At 42.0% G+C, this 22,918-nt stretch overlaps 1 protein-coding gene across 1 annotated transcript in view; it reads right to left on the bottom strand.

Annotated features, from left to right (window-relative positions):
- Positions 1-2,070: 2,070 nt before the first annotated feature.
- The window catches only part of DGKI (diacylglycerol kinase iota), a 234,120-nt gene continuing 213,272 nt past the window's right edge, over positions 2,071-22,918 (bottom strand). Inside the window, exons 30-34 of the mRNA XM_068400899.1 lie at positions 15,418-15,455; positions 13,750-13,870; positions 5,613-5,649; positions 3,631-3,730; positions 2,071-2,187 (exon numbers count right to left, since the gene is read on the bottom strand). Of these exons, the coding sequence (XP_068257000.1) occupies positions 2,071-2,187; positions 3,631-3,730; positions 5,613-5,649; positions 13,750-13,870; positions 15,418-15,455 (413 nt within the window). The remainder of the gene's footprint in view (positions 2,188-3,630; positions 3,731-5,612; positions 5,650-13,749; positions 13,871-15,417; positions 15,456-22,918) is intronic.

Here is a 22,918-nt window from a genome sequence, read left to right as displayed (position 1 = left end):
GAAATATTTTGCTCATATCAAATGAACTTTTGAAAACAGAAAAAAATAAAACCCACATTTTCCAGCTCCTCCCTCTCTGCCATAACAATCACTTTTGTTTTTTAAAAAAAAAAAAAAAAAAAATAAAAAACAAAAAAAAAAAAAAAAAAAAAAAAGAAAAAAAAGAAAAAAGAAAAAATAAAAAAGAAAAAAGAAAAAATAAAAAAGAAAAACGAAAAAAGAAAAAAGAAAAAAGAAAGAAGAAAAAAGAAAAAAAAAGGGTAAAAAGAGAAAGGAAAAATATAAAAGATAGAAAAAGGAAAATAAAAAAAGAAAAGAAAAAGTAAAAAAAAGAAAAAGGAGAAAAGAAAAAAGAAAAAAGGAAAAAAGGAAAAAAGATAAAAAGAAAAAAGAAAAGAATTGCATTCATTTCATTTCCACAACATCTACCAAGGAAGAAAAACTTATCTGAATAATGACCTGAGTTATTTTCATGGTTTCCAAACGGCATGTAATCCTGACAATGACCATCTACCAGAGACCTACACCTAGCAAGGCGCATGAAAACAAACACCAGTGGATCATTCAAAACAAAAAACAAAGCAAAATTGAAAAATCTATTGCAAGAATTATGCCAAAAGTGGGCTATGAGCATCTTCATGGGAACTGGTCAGACAAAGTGGAAGTGGAAGCTCTGCTATTTCTGGCGGCTGAGTTGTCTGTGGTGATTGAAAACCTGAAGGTGGAACATTTTGTGTACACCTGTGTGTATGTGTGTTTTCTTTCTCTCCTTTTGTGGTTACAGTCTCTGAGGTAAGACAGAGAACAGACGAGTACAGAAGCCACAGCTGGCCTTTACAGCAGCTAAGCAACTTTACGTTTCTGAGCCTACAGTGGGTAATGAGGCAAAGAGCTGCTGCTTGTCCTTCTCTAGTAGGATAGCCTTGGGGAATCGGATAGTTTACAGGTTCAGCCAAAGAAGGTTTTCTTGTTTCCAAAGACACCGGGGTGGTGCTTGTTTGTTTGTTGACAGCAGCAAGCCTAGGCTGACCACTGATGTTCTAGGTCTCCTTCCTACCTCTGGCCATAACGCGAAGGGGACTGGGTCCATAAGTCAGTCCATCAGAACCCCCTCCATCTTGCACAAATCTCTCCCCAGTGTAAAACCCATCTTTTCAAAAGTGAAAAATAGCTATCAACTTTTAGGCAGGCCTGAAACCTGAGCAGAACGGGTCAGTCATTATATACGCAATGGTGGCATGAAAAACCTTACTAGTAACTTTCTACTCTGCCATACAACATGGTGTATCTCATATAACTCCTTTCCATACAGATGACTGTTTCATGAGGATACAGTAACTGTATACCCAGCTACAATAAGGAGGTTAGGTTTTGTTACTGCTGTAAATCTAAGTGTGCCCCACACCCTGGGAAACAAGGCAATAGTCAGTCCTCTCCAAAAGTAAGAAAACTCCCCAGTGATTGAGCACTGAGGATGCAGCTTTTGAGAGGACAGCAAGGGAGGTAATGCAGCTGGTAAAAACATAGGGGTTTTCCTAAGGGCATCCAGAGCTCCTCAAAATTTTTGCCACTGCCTGACTATTTGTGAAGACTTAACACAGAGATAACAGGTACTATTTAACTGATAAGAAGTGAGGGGAATGGGAGAATAAAAGGAATGCAGGAAACTGTAGGGATGGAGGAGGGCCTGGTTGAGTGCTTTAATGACCCAAGTAGTTTGGTTCCCCCCACACCCTCTTTTCTCTTTCCTTTTTTTTTTTATAATAAATTGTACAGATGAACGTGGGAGAAGTTCATGCTACTTGCTGGAAGCAATAAAAGTAAATTTCCGTGGCCCATGGATTCCACAGACCGTTGAGTGTCCCGCCTCATCCATCATGGGCTAACTTATGGAACCTAACTGTTCTGTGGTAAGACTCAGTAGCCCTTAGAAACTGGTGGCATGTCCTCAGGTATTTTCCATGAGAGTGAGAGACACGTTGATTCCATCAGCTTCTTCCTCACACGATGCCTGAGTGTCTCAGGTGCAGCCTTGCGATTTCCAAGGATCCTCTTCGATGTTTTCAGACATCAGACTGCTGTCTCCAGATCCTCATGAGAAACCATTTGGTAGTTTTGTCGACTCTCTAGATAGGAGGCCAGATCTGGGTCACCAGCTTGCTGAGCCCTGTCACGAGGGGTCTTACCCTATAATAAAGAAACATGAAGAGAAAGTCTTGTGCTAACATATTTTGAAGAACATATGAAAGCACAACCCAGAGAAATTACTACAGGAAGGATAGAAGGAAAGTTGGAGAATTTACTTATTTGTTGTACAAGTTGGTGTTAAGTGAAGTTTTTCTATCAGAGTCATGAGAGTCTGAAGATTTTCAAAGTCCTTTTGGAGTTCAGGACAAATCATGCAGTTCTGCAAGGACATGCTACTTGATACATCACACAGAAGGTCTCACATGCTGGAAGGAATTGATTTTTCATTCTAGTGCTACAATCCCTATGTGAATGAATATGATGAACAGTACTGTAGCTAACATTTGAAAAGTGCACTTCATAGACTACACACTTTGCTAAGGATGTGCAGAGAGAGAGATGCCCAACATTTGAAATGAGTTCAGTGTGCCTCGCTCTATCTATCTCAAGCACAAATCACTTTTCAGTGCATCAATTTGCTACTCAGTTATCTGAACTACTTTATGAGTACTGTTAAAGTGGACCATGACTCTTGATCCTAAACTATGAAAAAATATTGGAAACACGTTAGTGTATCTCCACAAAAACACTCCCGCTCCTTGGATTTCTGGGCAGATGAAGATTAACAAGTCAGAAGCCACTTGTCTGGATTTCAGCTGTTGCAGAAATTATCTTTTGCAATGTACAGTACTCTCATCTTAAAAAGAGATGATCCCTCTCCCCCTTATAGGCTACCCCATACAGCATAACCTGGTAGGAATTGTTTTTAATTGTCTTGCTGCAGCAAAGGTGCTTCTGACTCTGGAACCCAGAGATCCAACCACCTCTCAGCTGCTGACCACAGGATGCTTATGTTCAGAAGTGCCAGAGGGGCAGCTTCTGAACCACGTCCCTAAGTGATCAGATTGTTGCATTGACAGAATATTCCTAGGGTTTAATTTTGCCCAGACTTCTTTCTCAGCCAAGCACACACCGAGAGATGGTTGTGGTTAGTGTCACATAAGTGAGCATAGGGGCAAGCGAGGGCAAAAGAAAATGGTTAGCCATCCTCACAAAGCAAGTCAGCCACAATAATCGAGCCTCACAGATGCTATGTAATCACGAACCAAGGCTCCCGCAGGTGGTCCTTGCCCACAGGCCTCTCTTTTGACCACACAGGAGAAGTATGCTGCTGTGCCATGGAGATGGCTCATTCACACCCAACACACCGAATAGTTTGAGGCCAGGCTCTCACTATGGTGAAGATGACCCACATTGGGGACTGAATCAAAGTCTCTTGTACTTGTTTAAATCAATACAGTTTTCTAAATAAAAATAGCTTGTTTAAAAAGAGCTGCTCTTGGCACACATGAGGAAGCCTCAATCATGCAAACAGCAGGGACGGATGCTGATTGGTCTCGCTTGGCTGCAGTATTTTATAACTGGTTGACAGGGCTGGGTTACCTTGGAGTCCGTCTTTCTCAGAGAGGCTCCCGCATCCACCAGGAGCTGGCAGACGGTGCGATGGCACTGGCAGGCTGCCTTATGTAATGCTGTCTCGCCCCTAGACCAAAGTACAGAAACGAGCAATGAGACACATCACACCAATGTACATTTAGGAAGCATGAGGTGCAGAGGACAGACAGAAGGATGCTGTATTTCTGAAAGGTTCCCTCTTGTTGGCAGAGGTAGACTTGTGCACTCTCTCCCTTAGCATCTACATCCTTTGACTCAGTAGGAAAGCCTGCAATGCACAAATAGCAGACAAAGAACTTCTGAGGGGTGGGAAAGAAATATGCACAGGTTTTATGTGACTGAATGTCACATTCCCGTCCAACCACCAGTTCTGCTAACTGCTGCAAAGGCAATTTAGCCCACCTTCTTATTTCACACTAGGCAAAACAGCAACAGTGATTGTTTCTTCCTGAAATGTCTTTCCTCACCCTCATTCTTAGACACATCCTAGAAAAATCCTGCCCATCAAAGACATGACTGGTGCACTTGCTGCCCTGGTTCTGATACCCTGCTCTCTTGGACGTATGAGAGAAAGAGCTGTGTTTTTGTTTTCAGCCACTGGACTGGTGAGCTACTGGGGAAGCTTGAACACATGCTTTTCAAAAGAGAAGGCTGTGTAGTGGGAGCAGATTTATTGCAAAGCTCCTCTCTCAGACTGGGGCTATGGGTAACAGGATTCTGAGACTGACCGTAGAACTGAGGTTAAAGAAATCCATCTAGATTTGCCTAGGAAGAGGAGGAAAGTATGCTTTGAGTGGGTTGAAAAGGTGCCCTTAATACTAGTGTTCAACAAGTAGGGCCATTATATAACCTCCAAAATAATACATGACAAGAAATACGTGTAGTAGGACAAATCTTGCATCTACCTACCCAGGAAGTGAGAGTGCATAAAGCAATTTCAGCCTCATTCCACGACAGGACAAGTTGAAATATTAATAGGCAACCTTGTAATGAATCTGCCTCTGCTGCATGAGAACTAGATTCAGAATGGGATACTATCTGATTTCCCCCTGAGGATCAAAAGACAAATTCATGCTGCCAGTCACAGCTCGAACCTTCCCTTTTCAAGAGTTAGTGGTAGAGGGACCTTTGTAAAGGGAAGCCCTCATAGCCATGTTGACTTGCACTTTATTTCAGTGGCTGTGCTATGCTACTGGATGAAGAGAAATAGGCAGTCCATCCAGACTCCATCACCCCTGGACTGCACACATGCACCTTGTGCAGAACCTTTCTGGTGTTCTCTGTTAGCGGAGGAGGGCACTGTGTGATGAGGAACAGCAGGTTTAACCCCTATGAGAAAGGCGACTTTTGCTTCCCATATATTCCATATACTTCACAGGATTGTTCATGCTTCCCTTACATACTCTTTGTGACACCTTGATTATACAACAAAACACAGAATAGTTGGGAATTGGAAAGCAAAGTCCTTTTTTTTTTTCATAACAACAGAGGTGATTGAGGTTCTAACTACTTGAGAGAAATCTTCAACTGCATAGATTGTGGCCACTTGGGACAGCTAAGACAGAACACCCTGGCTGAATCAAGAAGGGACTGAAGAAAAGGTGTAGAGCAAGAAAAGTAATTTCCTGACTTCTGGAATTTACTCTTCAGGTTAGTCCCCCTCAGTAACTGAATGCCAGAAACATCGAAGCATAATGCAGGACTTGTATTCCTCTAGAAAGATTAAGGAGGCGTGGGAAGCAATAGAAAGGAAGTCCTTTATGGAATTCAAGAAACATTTGGTTTAGGTCAGAAAGCCACATGTGAGGTGGTTGTTGTCTGGGTTTAGGGGGACTTTTGTTTGCCTGTTTGTTTTTGAAGAGCTATGACATTTTACAAGCTTTTTTTATTTGAAAGTTTGCACTTGAAAAACAAGAAAAGTCTGCTAGGCTAATGCACATAATGTGAAGGGCAGGGTAGGTTGTACTTACGTTTCACTGTCTGTCATGTCCAGTAATTCAGATGGACCTGCAAAAGAGAGTCAGGTATGTCATATAGCATTTGTCTGCATGACTAGCAGAGTACGACTACCAGGAGAAGATTCCTGGTGCAAATATGTAAAAGAAGCAAACTCAAAGCTCAATTTGCACAAATATGCCAAACTTCAAGAAGTCTGGGCAATATTTGCTTATGCGAGCCCTTGCACTAGCAAAATTCTGAATGCACAGTCACTGCCAGCACCAGGGAGTAGCAGCCTCTAAATTATACTGGGAATGAATATTCATGGAGTTTATTTTCTCACTCTTCACCTGGCTCAATTAAGTGGTTCACGTAAGTACAGTGCATTGGAAATGATGATATAATGGAAACCCTGATATACTGCAAGTTAAAATCTATTGTTAGTACTAGAGGGAAAATGTCATTAGGAAGTTGAAATTAGCCAAATTCCGTCCTGAATGACATCCCGGTGCTACTCCATTTAATAGCATTATACAGATTGTAGATCAGGGTGGAATATTCCCAGCGGTCTTTATATTGATATGCAAATCCTGTACTCCACTGGTTAGCAATGATCAGGAAAGTAAGATTGAGAAAAACAGAAAAGATTTTTGTTAAGTGGGACAAAATAATGCATTTACGCTAATGTTCTATTGTCCTTGGTATTCACTACAGGCAGATGTTTATAGCAGCAAATTCCATCACTGAATTACAGTGATATGGAAAGGCTAGGATTTGGATAGCATTTGAAACAAGAAAAACTTTTCCCTTTGCAGTCTGTCTTATTATTCTCCTCTCCACTGCTCTGGAGCATAGTGCCAGATGGTATGGGGCAGTTAGCAAGGGGAACAGTGAAACTTTACAAGAATTTTCCTTCCTGTGCGTGAATATTTCTCTTCAGCACATGTTGACTTTGAAATTCAAGAGTTCTCAAGAGCTTACAGCAAATCTCACCTGAAACTGAGGAATTTCACACCACTCGCTTACAAAGGCCTATACACAACCTCTCTACACTCCTTTCACTTTGAGTGCGTGTCAAAATGGATTAGAGCAGCCTGTCTCTCCCTCACTCCTTTTATAACGTACACATGCAGTATCATCAGGGCAGCAGACTGCCTCGGCTGCCATAGCTGCAGGTAACTCCTTCTCTTCAACTTCTCTCATCATGAGAAAGGGAAGGAGTGGTCAAAAAAGTAGCACACTTAGTCCTCAGTGCACGGGCATTGCATACCTATCATGGCAGTTCTCCAAACTCATTAGCCACTGTCAATTTTTAAAGCACAGCACCCTGACTCTACTGCCACCCATCCTCATCTATGCACTTGGCAGTTATGTGTTCACTCCTCCCTATCAAAAAGAAGAATCATTCACAACCCCTGAGCTCCCAAAAGTATGAAGAAGGATACAGTGGGCTAAGAAGCACCCCTTGTTGAGAAGAAAGAAAGATAATGCCTGAGAAACTAAAAAGAAAAAAAAAACCACAGATGAAGAAAGACTTCTTTACATCTCCCAGGAGAAAATCATGTTCTCTCAAAAATGGAGGCAATTCCCCGTGGCTTGCTGCAATGCCATGTCCCAGTGATAGGTAACCAGGAATGGCCTGCAGTGTATTAGAAAAGATACTGCCAAGTAAACTATTATTTCTGTTCATGGGTGGAACAAGGAAGGTTGTGATGCAAAGGTGGAAGAGGGGACTGGGTTGGCTGCATTGGGCATAGAGGTACTTGCCCTGGTAAGTGGAGGAGAATGGAAAAGGGTGTTAAAACATTAGGCGGCAGGATGGAAAGAAGTTAGAAGAACATAGAATCGTAGAATCATTTCGGTTGGAAAAGACCTTTAAGATCACCAAGTCCAACCATTAACCCAACACTGCCAAGTCGACCACTAAACCATGTCCCTAAGCACCACATCTACATGTCTTTTAAATACCTCCAGGGATGGTGACTCCACCACTTCCCTGGGCAGCCTGTTCCACTGCTTGACAACACTTTCTGTGAAGAAATTTTTCCTGAATCCAATCTAAACCTGCCCTGGTGCAACTTGAGGTCGTTTCCTCTCATCCTATCACTTGTTACTTGAGAGAAGAGACCAAGTCCCACCTCGCTGCAACCTCCTTTCAGGTAGTCACAGAGAATGATAAGGTCTCCCCTGAGCCTCTGCTTCTCCAAACTAAACAACCCCAGTTCCCTCAGCTGCTCTTCATAAGACTTGTGCTCTAGACCCTTCACCAGATTTTTTGCCCTTCTTTGGACGTGCTCCAGCATCCCGCTGTCTTTCTTGTAGTGAGAGGCCCAAAACATGAACTGAGAGGGAGAAGAAGCTGGGGCAGAGTGGGTCTGGAGAGATGGGAAGCCCAGGGTGAAGGAAAACTGGTCTGGAGCAGGAAGAAACAGCAAGGCTAGGACAGAGGAGCTGAGTGCTGAGGACTGAGCGGGCAGCCTGTGAGTACAGACCTGAGGAGGTGCCAGGTACATCCCATCTATCTGTGAAGGGCGCTCTCCTGGATACTGTCCCATATACAGCATTTCATGGGAGTGCCCCAACTCCATCCCAGTCATACATAAGGGCCAGATATTGGGGTTAATTGATCAGCAGCACAACGTGATACCAGGATTCATTCATTTCATTCTTTCTGGCCTGTCTCTGAAGCTGGAATGTCCCAACTCACACACACAGCCTGAGCTGTGCCCTTTACTTCTTTATTTTATTTTCACTTGTGCTTCTCTTAAACCATCTCACGCCTTCTTCTTAATTCCCTTTCCCCTCTTTTTTGGACCTCATTTTTACATCAGTCTCCCTGGCGCTGCCAACCGACCATTCCAAATCCCCCTCTGCCCCGGAACAAAAGCTGCACAGATGTGGGAAGGGCTGGCACTGGGAAAGCTAACGGCACTGTCATCCTGACACAGCGGGGAGGCGGCTGTTTTACTCCAGGACAAGAGGCAGAGAAAGAAAAGGGGACCAAGGCGGAGAGAGAGAGAGGACAAAATAACCCAATAGAAATCCGGAAGGGAAATGCATGAGTGAGATTTCTATCAAGGAAAACAGCAGGGGGGGAAATAAAAACAAAAGATAGAAATGTGTGGAGAGGTGGAGGGAGGAAAAAAAAAAAGAGAGAAAGAGAGAGCACAACTCAGGGGCTAAAGAATGGCAGGATGGGGACGGTGGGGGGAGAAGTTCGCATGAAAGGAGCTGAAAAGCATAACGCACTGAGAGGAAGCCCAGCTGAGATCACTTTCTTTCCTTAACATCTCCGATAGACTGTCTGTGTAGAATTGCTAACTTTTTTCCTTCTCTCCTTCTGCCCCCTTTCACTCCACCAAAGCTCCTCTCCAGTTTCTCAGGAGGCAAAGCAGCCTGAGCTGGGGATGGAAGGAGGGAAGGGAATGAGATGCTCAAAAGCAGCTGCCCTTTAGCTGAGCTCACTACAACATAAAAGAGAGACTAAATGACCATATGTCAGAGGCATTTCCAAAATATACAGCACCATGCAGTCTAAAAGGCCTCCAGGCCCACAGCACAACCTGCCCTCTCCAATGGATGTAGTTACAGCTACCCACAGGAGACACACAGCTATTAACCCCTGCTAGTCCCTTGTCCTGTCAGTCCCTCACAGATCTGGGGAAAAAGGGTATTACTTTAAGCAGTAATGTCAGATATTATCAGCATTTCTGTGTGTTTATCTGTCAAAACCCTCTTTGTCTAATAACTTGACTGTGGTTGTTATCTGGGGAACAAAATTGGATTTGGTTCCTTACCTTCAAAGAGGAAATATTTTAAAAATAATAGTAATCTGAAAAGTCAGAACTATTTCAAGCCTTCCCCCAACTCCACACTCCTCATTTTTACCCGATGTGAAGATTAAGAGTGTCATGTTTTTTACTACTAGTGTCTTTTAGCTCAGAATTTCCACTGTAACATAGAGGGTAGTCAGGTTATGGGAGCATGCCTTCCATCATAACTGTCTCTCAGCCATGTTAATCTAAAATTTGGTAAACTTGTAAATTAAAATAGACTATTTTATACCTTGTGCGTTCTAGGAAAACTAACATGTTTTCTGCTTAGGCCCCTCACAAATGTCCACTACCCTAAAAATTCTGCAAATCTAGACATACTAGCTTATGTCAGGCAAACTCACTCTCCTTCAGTGTTGCTTTCTGATGGCTACTCAAACTTTGTCCCTGACATACATTTCCATCAGGGCAAAATTTGCTTTCCAAAAGCCTTCTTTGAAGCTCCTAAATCTGGTCAGGATGCAAATTCAAACTAACTGATGGCTCTTCACTGTTGACTTTGCAGTGCTAAGGGTAACGAAAGCATCATCTTTTTTACAAGAGGATGCTATATAATGGAGCAAGAACATTGAGGTTTGAGGTCACAGAAATATTCAGGATGGGATGCCCTACTGACTGACTGTTCCATCAGAAGTTCCCACCACAAATTCCTAAGGCAACTGTAAACATCTTTCCTCTCTTCTGTTTAAAATTAAAATACCCTAGATGAACTACAGAATTCTTATTTGTCTTTTGAGCCTCTAGAGAAGAGAAGACAAGGCGAAGGCAAACCTTGGAATGTCTTGTATACTGGTTATAAATTATAAATAGTTCAGAACTGCCAGATAAAGACTCTAAGCCAAGTTTGAGTCCAAATACAGATGATGATTTAGGAGGTCCTTTTTCTAATGGAGCTTCTTAAGCCTTCCCTAATTCTGTTTGTGTTAAGCAAGTAAACAGTTAACTCTTCTCTAATGTGTATGCAGTAGGGTCTGAGACAGTTGCTGACTGCAGCACTAAACAGATGTGGTTCTGTTACCTACTGAGTTTGGCCCTCAGTTTCATGCTAAGTGTTCCTTAGCCCGGCTGCAGACAGATCTTAAAAGGTGACCCTCCTGCTACAAGCAAAAGACCTCTGATTTAGGAAGGCAGTCTTGAACTACATATAGGTCTGTGTATCTGCCCTTCCTGCACAGAGGACAGAGAGAAACTGTTTTGCAGGAACAGCAGCCAACACAAGTGTTCCTGCAGCAGTAAGCAGCTGTTGTCCTGACACCTACTACATTGGAGCTTCAGCTGCTATTCCAGGCTTGCTCTAGTCCACTGCTAAGTATCTGGCAATACTGCACAGCAGTCCCTTTGTGTGACTCATCTCTGCTTTTTCTAATTTAAGAAGGGTTATTTTCCTCCCTATAACATCTGAAATCATTCTGATCAAGATCACAGAATAACCTCTCCTATTAATGTACCCTACATGTTTGCAGAAAGCATAAAGCCATCTCCACAAAGGACAGCTTCAGCATCACTACACCATTTTCCTTCCTTTATAATCCCAGTGCTATGGGCCTCACTTCTGTATTGTGTTTGATTCACCCCACTATTTTCACACTAGGCAGTTAAAGTTTCTGGTACAGTGGGTTTTGTCTTGTCCTGTTGTTTTTTAAAGATATTCAGAAGATTTTCCCCATGTGATTAATAATAGGTTTTCTGTGCTGTATGCTGGAGGGTATTTTACAGTGGAACTCCTATTAATATTAACTATCTCCAGCCATGTACAGGAAGCAGACAAACTACAGAGGAAGTGTGGTTGGGCAGAGGTAATTGCCAGAACAGGAGCAAGACTCATTTTTATCAAGGGTTGATATCAGCAGAAATGAGAAGCTAGATACAGGGAAAGCCTTAGATTTTAGTGGCATTGGATTGCGTCTAATACACTAATTAATGTTGAGAATATGCCAGATGCCAGAGGACACAACAGAAAAACAAGGACATTATGATGATGATGATTCAGCAAGAGAGCTTGTTTGTGACTGAGAAATGCCCAGGGTAGAAATGAGTTTCATTAATTGCTTGGTGGGAGAAGAGAGGAGGCCCCTATTAAAGCATTGTGCCATGCACTCTCTGATCCCTGGAGAATGTTAAACAAATAATGCCTTTGGAGAAGCCAAGAGGATATATGTCTGGAAAGCTGCAAAAGCTTCCTGCTATCCTTGGGGATAAAGGGGGGAGAGAGGAACTGAGCTGACATTTGCTCAACCTTCTGGTCCGTAATCCCTCACATTTCTCTATTCACTTCAAAAATTCTCATGGATTCCCTGCTCACATCCTTATCAGCTTAAATAATCTAATTTTAAACCTTCACCAAAGAAACGGTAACTGGGTCAGACTGTGAGTATGCTGAGGCATATGTGCTTAAGAAAAATCCTGGAGAGGCAGCCATGACAGTCAATTGGCACAGGTCACGTCCACTGTGAGAAGAGACCAGGGACAGGAAGAAAATTAAGTGAAATTCTGTCTGTCTACAGAATTCAGAGGCACGTATATGCACTGTGACTAATGAGATAAGCCAGAGTTAAATCCTAAGTTAAATAGGAGGTAGAGTTAGCACTGGTAAGACTTATTACAACCTGTGAGAAAACTAGATATAAGGATAACTAGATATTTGGATATAAGGCCAACTACACTTAGCTACCCACATGCAGGTCTCTATACATAAAGAGCAAAGGAGCAATTCAGACCTCTCAGTCAGATATCTGGGACACAGTTCAGTTGCCCACACAGAGATATTTTGTGCCATTCGATATGCCCACAGACAAGTCCTGGGATGCATTTGGAATGACAGGGATGCTTGCTTGGGCTCTAGCTGCCAGTCCAGTATGGGTCTCCTACAGGCCTTGTATGTTATCTTGTAGACCCATGCAGATGTCCTGGATATCCAAGGGCAAATGACATTAGATATGTTTAGCTAAATGAATGAAGCGCATGGGTAACTGTCAGCTGAATCGCTTGCTGGGCTCCAATGACTCTTTTGACTAGGGTCTCTCCCATGAGCTAGTCATGCTCAAAGTCTGCTCCCATTAAAGATGCCCTCCTCACTTCCATCTGCCACTGAAAGAGGGCGGGTGTCCTCTAGTACCTCTGTCATATGTGAGCAAATGAACTGAGTCATAGATCTCTGTTGACAGTACAGGAACTTAGACCCGTAGATTACATGACACCTATATTGTAACTACCTAAACTTAGGAGTCAAGATCGAGCTAAATCCCACTCCAATTAACACAAATGTCAACAGATGGATTATTGCCTCCTTCTTTACTGTGCTTTTTTCTTTTTTCTGTACAGTTTCTGCAGTAACCTTCTAGCATTAGCTAATACTTATTCCAATTGCCAGAAGCAAACTTTGTGTTTAGTGCTAACACTGCTGCTGAAATAATATGGTTGATTTTGACTTCCAGAAGTCAAAATAGCCATTGATATTTTGAAGAGGGATCAGAGAAGAGTTACAAGAATTATTAAAGGACTTGAAAACATTTCTTATAGTGCAGGAGGCTGATGACTGGGACTTCAGCTCTGCATGCAGAGCCATGACAGTATTACTATACCACTCTCCAGCAACCAGTGAACAAGATTGCAGTAGTTCAACAGGCAGAAACTCCTAAATGTGACTGCCTCAAATGTATGTACACACACAAATTGCTGCATAGCCTGTGTAAGCATGCCTGCAATCCTGTTACTGACAAAGATCAAAAGAGTCGAAAGGAAAAAAGGGAAATGGCATGATCATAGTCTATAAATATAAAATGGAGATCATAAATTTTTGTTATTGAGTGGTCTCGAATCTAACAGAGACATAATATTGGAAGGTTGGAAGGGAAGCTAGGTGAATCCAGTCTAGAAATAAATGCACAGACTCCTAACCAGTGTGTTACTAAATAGTGAAATAATACCAATGGTTGGATGGGCTCTCCATTGCTGTAAATCTTTTAATGGAGATTAGATGCTTTCTACAACATATGCTCTAATTGAAAAACAAATTAGTTCAGAGGATTCCTATGCCAGAGGTTCTAACTAGAGCATCACACTACTTCTTCACAGCCCCTCAACTGATGCAACTGTGAAAACACCCATCCTCCTCAAAAGCCATCTTTATTTTTGTTTCCACACTTTCCCTTTATCTGGAGCCATCACTGTCATAGCTGCCACATTCCTGGCCTCCTCCTCACACATGCTGCAGGTGGACATTTTGCTGAGGGTGACCACAGATGAGTGAGGGCACTTCCAGCCGCACAGTGTGGTTTTACCTGACTGACACTTGGCTGAAGTACAGCACTCTGTGGATTCGCCCACTGTGACTCACCATGCTCCAGGATGTATTTCACAATCTCGCCATGCCCAGTCTTGGCAGCATAGTGCAACAAGGAGCAGTGATCAGGTCCTTGGATTAACAAATTGGCTCCTTTTTTACAGCATTCTATGAACTGGAAAAAAAATACACAGAAGGATAAGATGCGAGGAGCAGAGAAACAAACATACAGGCAAATTATCTACTGATTTTTGTAGGAGGTCAGTACAAAAATGGAATAAAATTAAATAAAATACTACTTTAAAGCCAGCTTTTAGGCCCCAATGAAAAAATATCTGAAACTAGAAGTATTGACAATTATATGGGTTAAGAAGAGCAGTTTGTATTTCCTAAATAATGAGACATTGCTAATATATTGGCGAAGAATTATTGCTTGCTAGCAATGCTTGCAAAACCACTCCTGGTGAAGCTGTTGGGATATTTAAAAATACATGTATTTGACAGAAAATTCTGGCTTCTCTACTGAAAATTCCAATTTTTTCTTAGCGCAGGAGGCAAACACTTTCTGACTAAACCAGAAAACTCTTAACTCAAAAATCCACAGGGAGGTGGGGTTCAGCTGCCCCAGATCTCCCTTCTCAGACTCTGCCCCCTGCCCAGGACTGGTGGAGGGGGAAGGAAGCACTACGCAGGGTAAGAATGGAGAGGAAACAGCAACCAGCCAGGTCTCAGAACTGCTGCAAACTCGGGGGGGGGGGGGGTTGCAGTGCATATCACTGCAGAAAAGAGGGAGAGGATTGTGACAGCAGGGCATCATTTATGATGAAGTACATGTGAAGAAGGGCAAGAAGTTTCCCTGGCAAAGCAAACCCAGGCAAAAAGTTTTCCAGAAGCAGAAAGGGGACAAAATTTTTATAACTGCTGGTTGAAGGACTGCTCCCTAGATGCTGCAGCCACAAATGCAGGGGTGGAGGTATAGAAGGGGCACCTGCAGGCAAAGTTTTGGCCTAACAGTACTGTCATTTTTACAAATGGCTCCAAGCTGACTTCTCACAGAAAAAATTACAATCATTAATCACAGTCCTCATCCATATTCGAGGGCATGTTTTCAAATCCTGACTTACTACTGAAAAAGGCAGCCTCAATAAATGTCAGACATGGAACTTCAGACTTCGGGCACAAAACTTTTTTGCATGGGTGCCTTCTCCTCCCAATAACTAACACCAAGACACTACATGTTTTGAGACATCCATCAGACAATAAAACACCAAGCTGAGATTTTTTTCTACCTGGTCTGGTGGCTGCCTAGGTAGACATTAAGAAGTCTGTAGCAACTCTAGGGGCTTGGCCACCAACATCACTGCCGTAAAATATCCTGTACTGTGTAAGGCTGTGTCAGAACAACCCTGCTGTTCAGTGTTGCATTTGCCAGTATAGTAATTTCCCTGTTAGTAACTGACACATTGCTCTGTGCAGTGTGCTATGAATCCTGGACTGAAAGGTGCTGTCTAACACCAGATCCTATTCACTCGAATTTCACACCTCACCTGACTGATGTGTTCCCCTAATATTCAGGGTTTCCTGGAAAGGCTGTAAAGTGGCACTTGCCAGCAGTCCCTACAGCAGTTTATTTATGTTTGGAACAGAGGTGTGATAAAATTTACAGTATATCAGACCTGCAAAAAGCTGTGAAAAAGTGGACACTCAGTGCTCTGTACTTACCTTCAGCAGATCACCAGCTATGACTGCCTGTAAAAGTGCTGCAAAAGACAAAGAGAAAACTCGTGTTAGGCAGAAAGCATTATGCATATAGCCTCACAGCTGAGAACATAGCTCACAATATGGGCAAGACCAATGCCTCAATCCACTTGCATTCTCATATACTATCAAAAGTAATGCAAACCCTGCACTGTCAGGCAGATGGAAGACTGCTCATGTTGCACGAAAGCTGTAGGGACATCAAGACAGCTTTTCCAATGCTGCCCTGGAACTGCATGCTTCTATCTGTTTTTGCTTTGAGACACTGCAGGGACATTTCAACAGTGTCCATAGGGTGGCCCCAAGTCTCTGGCACCTGAGCCATCACTGAAGACATCAATGTCATAAACAGAGAGAACCTGAAAGTAACCTCAGACCTCTCAAGACTTTATTCATACTGAAGGTGGAGTGGTCAGTCAGTCTCAGATACATTGAGAGTCCCAAGTTGCAGATGATTAGGTGGCAAAATAGAAATTTCTTAACAATTATTTGTATTACAAAAACATTTTGATGTGCCAGTGGGCAGCAAGTCCCCCGGGTTTGGCAGGCAGGGTCAAACACAGATCAGGAGCCAATTCCCACCTTTTTATCACTTGTAATTTAAACGAACATGGAAGGAAAGAGAGACAAAGAGAGGCAAAGTGAACAAAGGCTCCCAGGAAGGCAGGACAGAGCTGTGCACAGAGCCGGGAGCTGCTCACTACCCACTGCTGTCTGCCCCACGGCCATTAAAAAGAAGGAAGGCAAAACCCTGGGACTTTATATTGCCCCTACATATATGCTGCATTCAGCTAAACACACCGTGGTGGCAAGTAACCACAAACATGAGAAGCTGTTATAAATCTACTGCTATGCGGCTGTTTCCTCTTTTTCTCCTCCTTCTCCCTATCATGATATATACAGTAAAAAACAATTACGAATAATCTTTCTGAGAAAGCACTTACTTGGTTTGCATCTTAGAAAGCATTCAACATCTGCCTCAGTTCATACTTCTTCAAGAGTGCCTAAGCCTATTTCTACCTTCGAGCCTAGGCAGTGCAATCAAGTTAAGCATTTGCTCAAGTGCCATCCTTGATAAGGATGCCAAAAAGTTCACATAGGGAGGAATAAGGGGGAAAGAAAACTATAGTGCAGACTTGCCTCTGAAAAATAACACACAGGAAACTGTGCAGTGTGAATTCCATGAGGAGCTTGTTACGCCTTCAGAAATGACAACACATCCAAGCTAAACACTGCAGAAGAGGAAGGATGTGCAAAGACAGCTCATCAAATGTCCCTTTCTTTGAAAACACTTGGGGTTGTGCATGGCTTTCTGGTCTCGGCAGTGCCTCATGCCCTGGCCACGCAGCAGCAGGAAAAGCAAAAACACAGTCCAGCTAAGTTCTGACTTGGGAAAGCAGTAGCAGCAATTCTTGTAACATTGGATTTAGGGCAGTTTTACAGTGACTGTGAGTTAAACTAAGTCCTGCAAATGCCCCTGGCATCTGTGGGAGCAAGGCCACACAGATCTGAGGAACGGAAAAAGACAAACAACAGCAGTTAAGAGCTAGAACTGGAAAAAATACATGTACATCTTTTCTTCAGATTTTCATTTTCAGTGGTTTACGTCCTTTTTTTTTTCCAGTAGTTCTAATCCTGGCTCAGCCCATATTAATAGCAGAGCAGAATTTAGCCCTTGTGTCATTCATTTTATCTTTTTCCTCCTTTTTTTGCCAATCTGGTCTCACTGCCACATTTATTCTGTGGGCTACTGCTGTCTGGACTTGTATAAATATTCTGCTCTCCTCACACACACAAAAAACAAATGAACTGGTGACACTAGCATTTCATTGCCTTCTACAACCAGTATTTTAAGACATGGCTTCCCTGAAGTTACTTCCTAAGAGGCAGAGATACATTTTCTTATGCAACATTTTCTTATGCAAACGATGCTTAAGATTATAGTTCAGAAGAGCCAGGAGAGAGTTCTAGAAAACTATGAAGTGAAAAGAAAAGCCTGGCAAGTCATGAGGAATCTTCTGTGTTGAGTGTCCATAACCAGAGGTTGGTCTGGTGATAAGGCTATTACGATAAGGCAGCTCTAAAACACATTCAACATAATTAGACCAACCTTTTCCTCTCTCCTAAGCCTTCAATCCAGCAAAGCATTTAGGCAAGTGCTTAGCTTTGAGCTAATCACATTCTTTCCACTAACTCTACCTGCACACTTAAAATTAAGTGCTTTGCTAGAGTAGAACCTATTGCATAAATGAATACATTACAGATCAACAAAACCAGATGGCATAACAAGCGGATTAGACTACAGTAAAATAATTCAGTGTTATAAGCCAGGATGCTGGAAGATTTAGAAGCTATTGAACTAGAAATGGAGAAAGGTTCTTTAGAATAGGGAACACATTTACATAAACATATGAATATTGCTTAGCACACTAACCCCATAAAGCCAAATGTAACTGCTGGGCATATTGAGGAGGAGGGTGAAGACGGCAAAAATCACCTGGTTGTTAAAGAGGCAGTAAAACAAGCAAGCAGATGGCATTGACAAGAGAGAGCAGACTGAGAAATTGGACAATAATGCTGTTAATGTGCAATGCCAGGCTAGCTTAAAATTAACAACGTTAAAGTGAGGATGGTTTTATTTCTTCTGAGCAACACTGCACCACTGGTGCAATATATAACATAAATTACGCAATTGTTTTATCATCTTGTAAAACACCTTCAGGTCTTAAAGATGCCTCAAAAATTACTTGATTTAATAAATATTTAAATCAAGTCGTCATTTTCTCAACTTCTAATATAAGCACTTGTCGTGACTAATAAAATGTTTTATTACCTTTCTCATTTATTTAGCAAGCAGATTTAGTGCTGATGAAAGGTGACAGCTTGACAAGACTGGAGACTGAAGTGCTCTGTCTGTATAACGAGGAAGCACTCAGTTTGCCACAGTGGTAGACTCCCCAGGCTGCCTTTGCAGCAGAGCTCAACCCTCTCTACCGGTACACCCCTGAGGACAGCCCCTGCTCCATCCCTGTCCCATCACTGACCTCTCTGCTGAAACTGCCAGCAAATGTGTCAATCACTGCCCAGGGTGATGGATCTTGATAGAAACAATTACCTGCTAGGATATGGACAGCCAGAAATGCAGACTATGTATGTAACAGCTGCTAGAGACTAGCAACTTTTAGTCTCCACTGGGTGAATTTTGAGATGAGGTTCTAACCACCCCTGTGGGCCAACTTACAAAAGAAACCTCATTTAAAAAAAGACAAACACAAACAAACAAAAAACAAAAACCCTTGAAACAAACAAAAAAAAATCCCACACACTTGACTTATAGATTACATATTGACCAGCTACAAGTGGATAATGCACTAACAGAAAAAAAGCCATGTTAAAAAGGCTGCTAATTGAATGAATTTAATTAATTCTGGTAATGCTGCAAACTAGTGCAGCTTGAGACAGGAAAAACACCTACTAGTACATCCACACATGCCGAAAACAATACCTCTCCCGTGGCATGCATCACTCCCATGATTTCTATGTTAGTGCCCACTGTTTCTAGTGGAAACAGCTATTTTTATTTCATATTCTAAAAATCTATGTTAATGTCACTGAGTTACAATAAACATTCTTGTTTCCCAGACATAAAATTAACCAACTAAATAACAATTGCTCTCTGATTCTGCATGTGAAGTCAGCAGCATTAAAAGAGAGCTGCAAAATCAGTCATTAAACATTGGGAAACAGATAATGAAGGAGTGAAGTATTCATACCCAGTAACTTCAGTGGCTGCAAGATGCCTAGGAGGTCTCACAGGGCTGCCTGGATGGTCAGAACAGAAAATAACCCTCCACAGAAAGCAACTTGGCATCCCTGCAATAGTTCCTGTTGTGCATCTCCCTCCACAGACTACAGGAGTTCTAAGGAAAATGAGCTCCAACTTGTAGTACCTAAATTAAGAGTCAAACTAAGACAGAGAGGGGATCCTTCATAATGGCATGATGCCAGGGACATGTCTGATCACCTGCGAGAAGGTCAACCAAACAAGGGGGTCCTCCTTTTAAGGGTATCCAGGGTATGATACTCCTGGGATTAGGCAATTCTGATGGTCTCAGAAATTTTGGGAGCTCTTTGTATAAGATACAGGTGCAGCATGAGAACAGCTCATAAATGTAAGGGCTAACAAAGACAGACCCATGACTGCAACACATCAAAAGAAAACAGCAGGAGGGGGGCAGAAGTCATTCCCTCCATCTCACTCACTTCAAAAGCAAAGAAAATTCTCAGAAGCATCACGAGTAAGGAAAACCTCAACCAACAACTACCCCTTCCCATTTGCCCTGCAGGAAAATTCCCTCCTGATCCCAAAGCTGCTGGTCAGCTTAACACCAAGGACGTAAGCAGGCTCAGCACCAGGCTACTATCATGCCAGAATTTCACTGCTAAAACACTTCCAGAAAGAACATGGAGAAAAAAATTCCTATAAAACCTTGTAGGTAACATCTCAGGATCACAAGGTTCTTTGTTTAAAGTAGGTTGACATGGAAGTTATTTAGTAAGTTAGTTAAGTAATCATTAGTGAGACAGTGAGAGGAGTTGGCTTTCACTGGAAAGAATCTCAAAGAACAGTACAGTTCTGCAGTCTGCCACTGTCAGTGGTACAGGAGTATTGTGTCTTTTTACGTGAGTAAAAGTTATTCATAAACCATAAATATCTTCTATTTCAATCACTCAAAAAGCTACGCTCCCAAGTGAGTGTGAAGTCCATATAGATTATCATTCAGAAATACATTCTTTTCTCTGTAAACAACAATTTGCTTGTAATAGCTTTGTACAACCTAGGAAAGATGAAATCTAATATGAAAAACTGTCAGTGACATAACTTACCCAGAAATGTAGAGAACTGACTTTTTTCTAGTCTAGCCATGAACTTCAGCCTTGGTCTGCAGATGAAAGGGGTGGAGGGCACCATGGGGAATTGGTTTGTGGACTACTTCCCTTCTGAGACGACTATGAAAAACAAGTGGCTAAGATATAGAGCAGTGCATACACTTGACATTTCTGAAGGGTCTGCCAGTCCCATAGAAAACTTTTAGGGATCCATGGTGAAGAAAGGTTGCAAATCTCTGCATTTGAGCTTTTACAAACTCTTTACCTCTTCCCAATATTTAATCTGCTTTTAAAGTTACAGGAGAAATAAACTCTTTAAAATATGTATGCCAAATTGTCTACATAACTGAGAAATTAAATTACAAAATTAATAATGCTTTGTTGGAATGACTGTGGGCTCACAGGTCTTTGATCTACAGACAATCTCAAGTCTCACCAAAGCTGATGATACTTAAACATTTCTCTGTGAAGCTAAGCTGAGTGGAAGAAGAAATTAAATGTTTCTTCATATATTTTGACCATGAAAAAAAAGTAAATGGAAGTTAAGCCTTGTGGGATGAGGGTTCTCCTAGATGCTGGCAAAAAAAAACAGAAATAAATTGTTAAAGATTTGTGCGGGTATAAGGGAGGCAAAAGGCTAGCAAAAATAAACGCCGCAAAGGCGAAACATCCATTATGCAGACTTGCTTGAACTTCTGCACAAGAAAATCACTTCTGTGTTCACTGGAAAAGGACTTCACATCAAACAGCTGATTCTTACAACCAAATTTTCCTCCCAATAGAATGGGGCAAAGGTCCCCAAATACAGGCTAACTGTCTGTGCCAAAAAAGCTGCACCAAGCCCCTATGAGGGACACACACCCCCTTTGGAGCCTATTATTATAACGGTGCACAACTTGTGCCAAGATAAGGACATCAATATTTGGTCCTATCATAACCATCAGGACTGAATTTTTCCTTACAGCTGTGCACAAGAAAAGCTGTGTTCAGTCAAAAAATAGACATTTTCATGAGAATACCCTGTAAAAACCGCCCACGTACTGCTGGGGAATCTGCCTGAACATAAAGCTTAGGAGTGCTGTTTGATAAGTAAGACTCTTGGGCATATCTGTCTCAGGTGTTTGCGTCCATCTTGTTTTCTTTTTATGCTAATTTTTACCTCAAAAAACTAAAGCTGGCATACAGTAAAAGAAAAAAAAATCTTGCACCAAACAGAAGAATATTTTTGCACAATTTTTAAACTTTGGTGCCGAGTAATCAAAATGGAACATCTTCAGCAAAAAGAAAGCTAACAGACCAGGAGAACCAGTTTCACATTTCAATGTTCAAGAAAGAGGCTGCATTATAACTAAACAAGGGACATTTTGATGGGGAACTTGATTGCCTGTAAGCCTGAACAGACATCAACTTATAAATGCCAATTATAGCTTAAAAGGAAAAAAAGTCCCTCACTAGCCATTTTAGAAAGACTAACCCTATATGTCAGAAACATCTGTTTCTAATCTGCCATCAGCCATGAGAAAGAAGATGCTGGCAATCTACATCTGAAGGAGCTGTCTGGTGTGGGAACTGGGAATGAGGAAAAGTTCCTGTACTTGCTAGAGGAGTTCTGCCTCAGCCCAAAGACCGCGTAAGAACCATGATGGAAATATGACAGCAAAAGTACATGCAGTTTAGAGGCTTCTTGCCTAGAACATAATATCTCTTGTGCTGGCTAAAGCAGAGACTCATTGATTTTTAATTTTTTTCCAAAATATATTTGTTTGCTGCCACTACCCACTATCCTAAAGAAACAGGTGGTAAGCAGGATTTCCCCACAGGATTTCAGCTTTGGGAAAGGCTTAGGTTTCTTAGACAATCCGAGAGCAACGGCACCAGCCTAGGTAGCTTGCGACAGCCGTGCTGTGAGGCACTACTTCCATTAAAGAAAACCAAATAAAGAGAGCTCAAAATGCTCTCAAGAGACCAAGAAAACTAATAGTGCGGCAACCTGCTGCAACCAAAAGCTCAAAAGCACATCAGCTGAACAGCAGCCAGACACAGACGGCTGACGACTATTCAGCAAGGGGGATTTTATGAAGGCCTTCACACAGCATCTCGATCTAATCCACCAGTACAGGAGAACGTGTGCATAAGCTCCTGTGGTTTGAGACACACTTTTGAAGCATGCTGGCCCTCTGAATAAGTCATACCTCAATAACATCTATTTCTAGGATTGCACAAAGAGGTAGAAAACCCTTCTAAACATTTGTGGGTTGTCCTTTAACTACAAAAGCACCGCATCCTGTGCAGAGTCAAAGGAGAGAACTAACAGAGTTTTCATTGCATCTGTTTGCCTTACTTGGGAATAAGACAAAAATTTTAATGTGAAAAAAATCTTCCATTACTCAGGTGGTTATAAATATGCATTACAAACCTTTCTCTTTTAAGAATTTTAGATTCAAACAACACACAGCATCAAACCACTGTTTAGAGAGGAAAAAAAAAAGTAAAAATAACCAGGCAGGCTTGCTGGAGGGAAAGAAAAGCTAAATTCTCACTTACACAGAAGTCCCTTCATACAACTCTGGAAGGA

Source organism: Nyctibius grandis, chromosome 5 (assembly GCF_013368605.1).
Source record: "Nyctibius grandis isolate bNycGra1 chromosome 5, bNycGra1.pri, whole genome shotgun sequence".
Taxonomy (NCBI): Eukaryota; Metazoa; Chordata; class Aves; order Nyctibiiformes; family Nyctibiidae; genus Nyctibius; species Nyctibius grandis.
The sequence above is the reverse complement of the archived record's forward strand: the minus strand, read 5'-3'. Positions and strand labels throughout refer to the sequence as shown.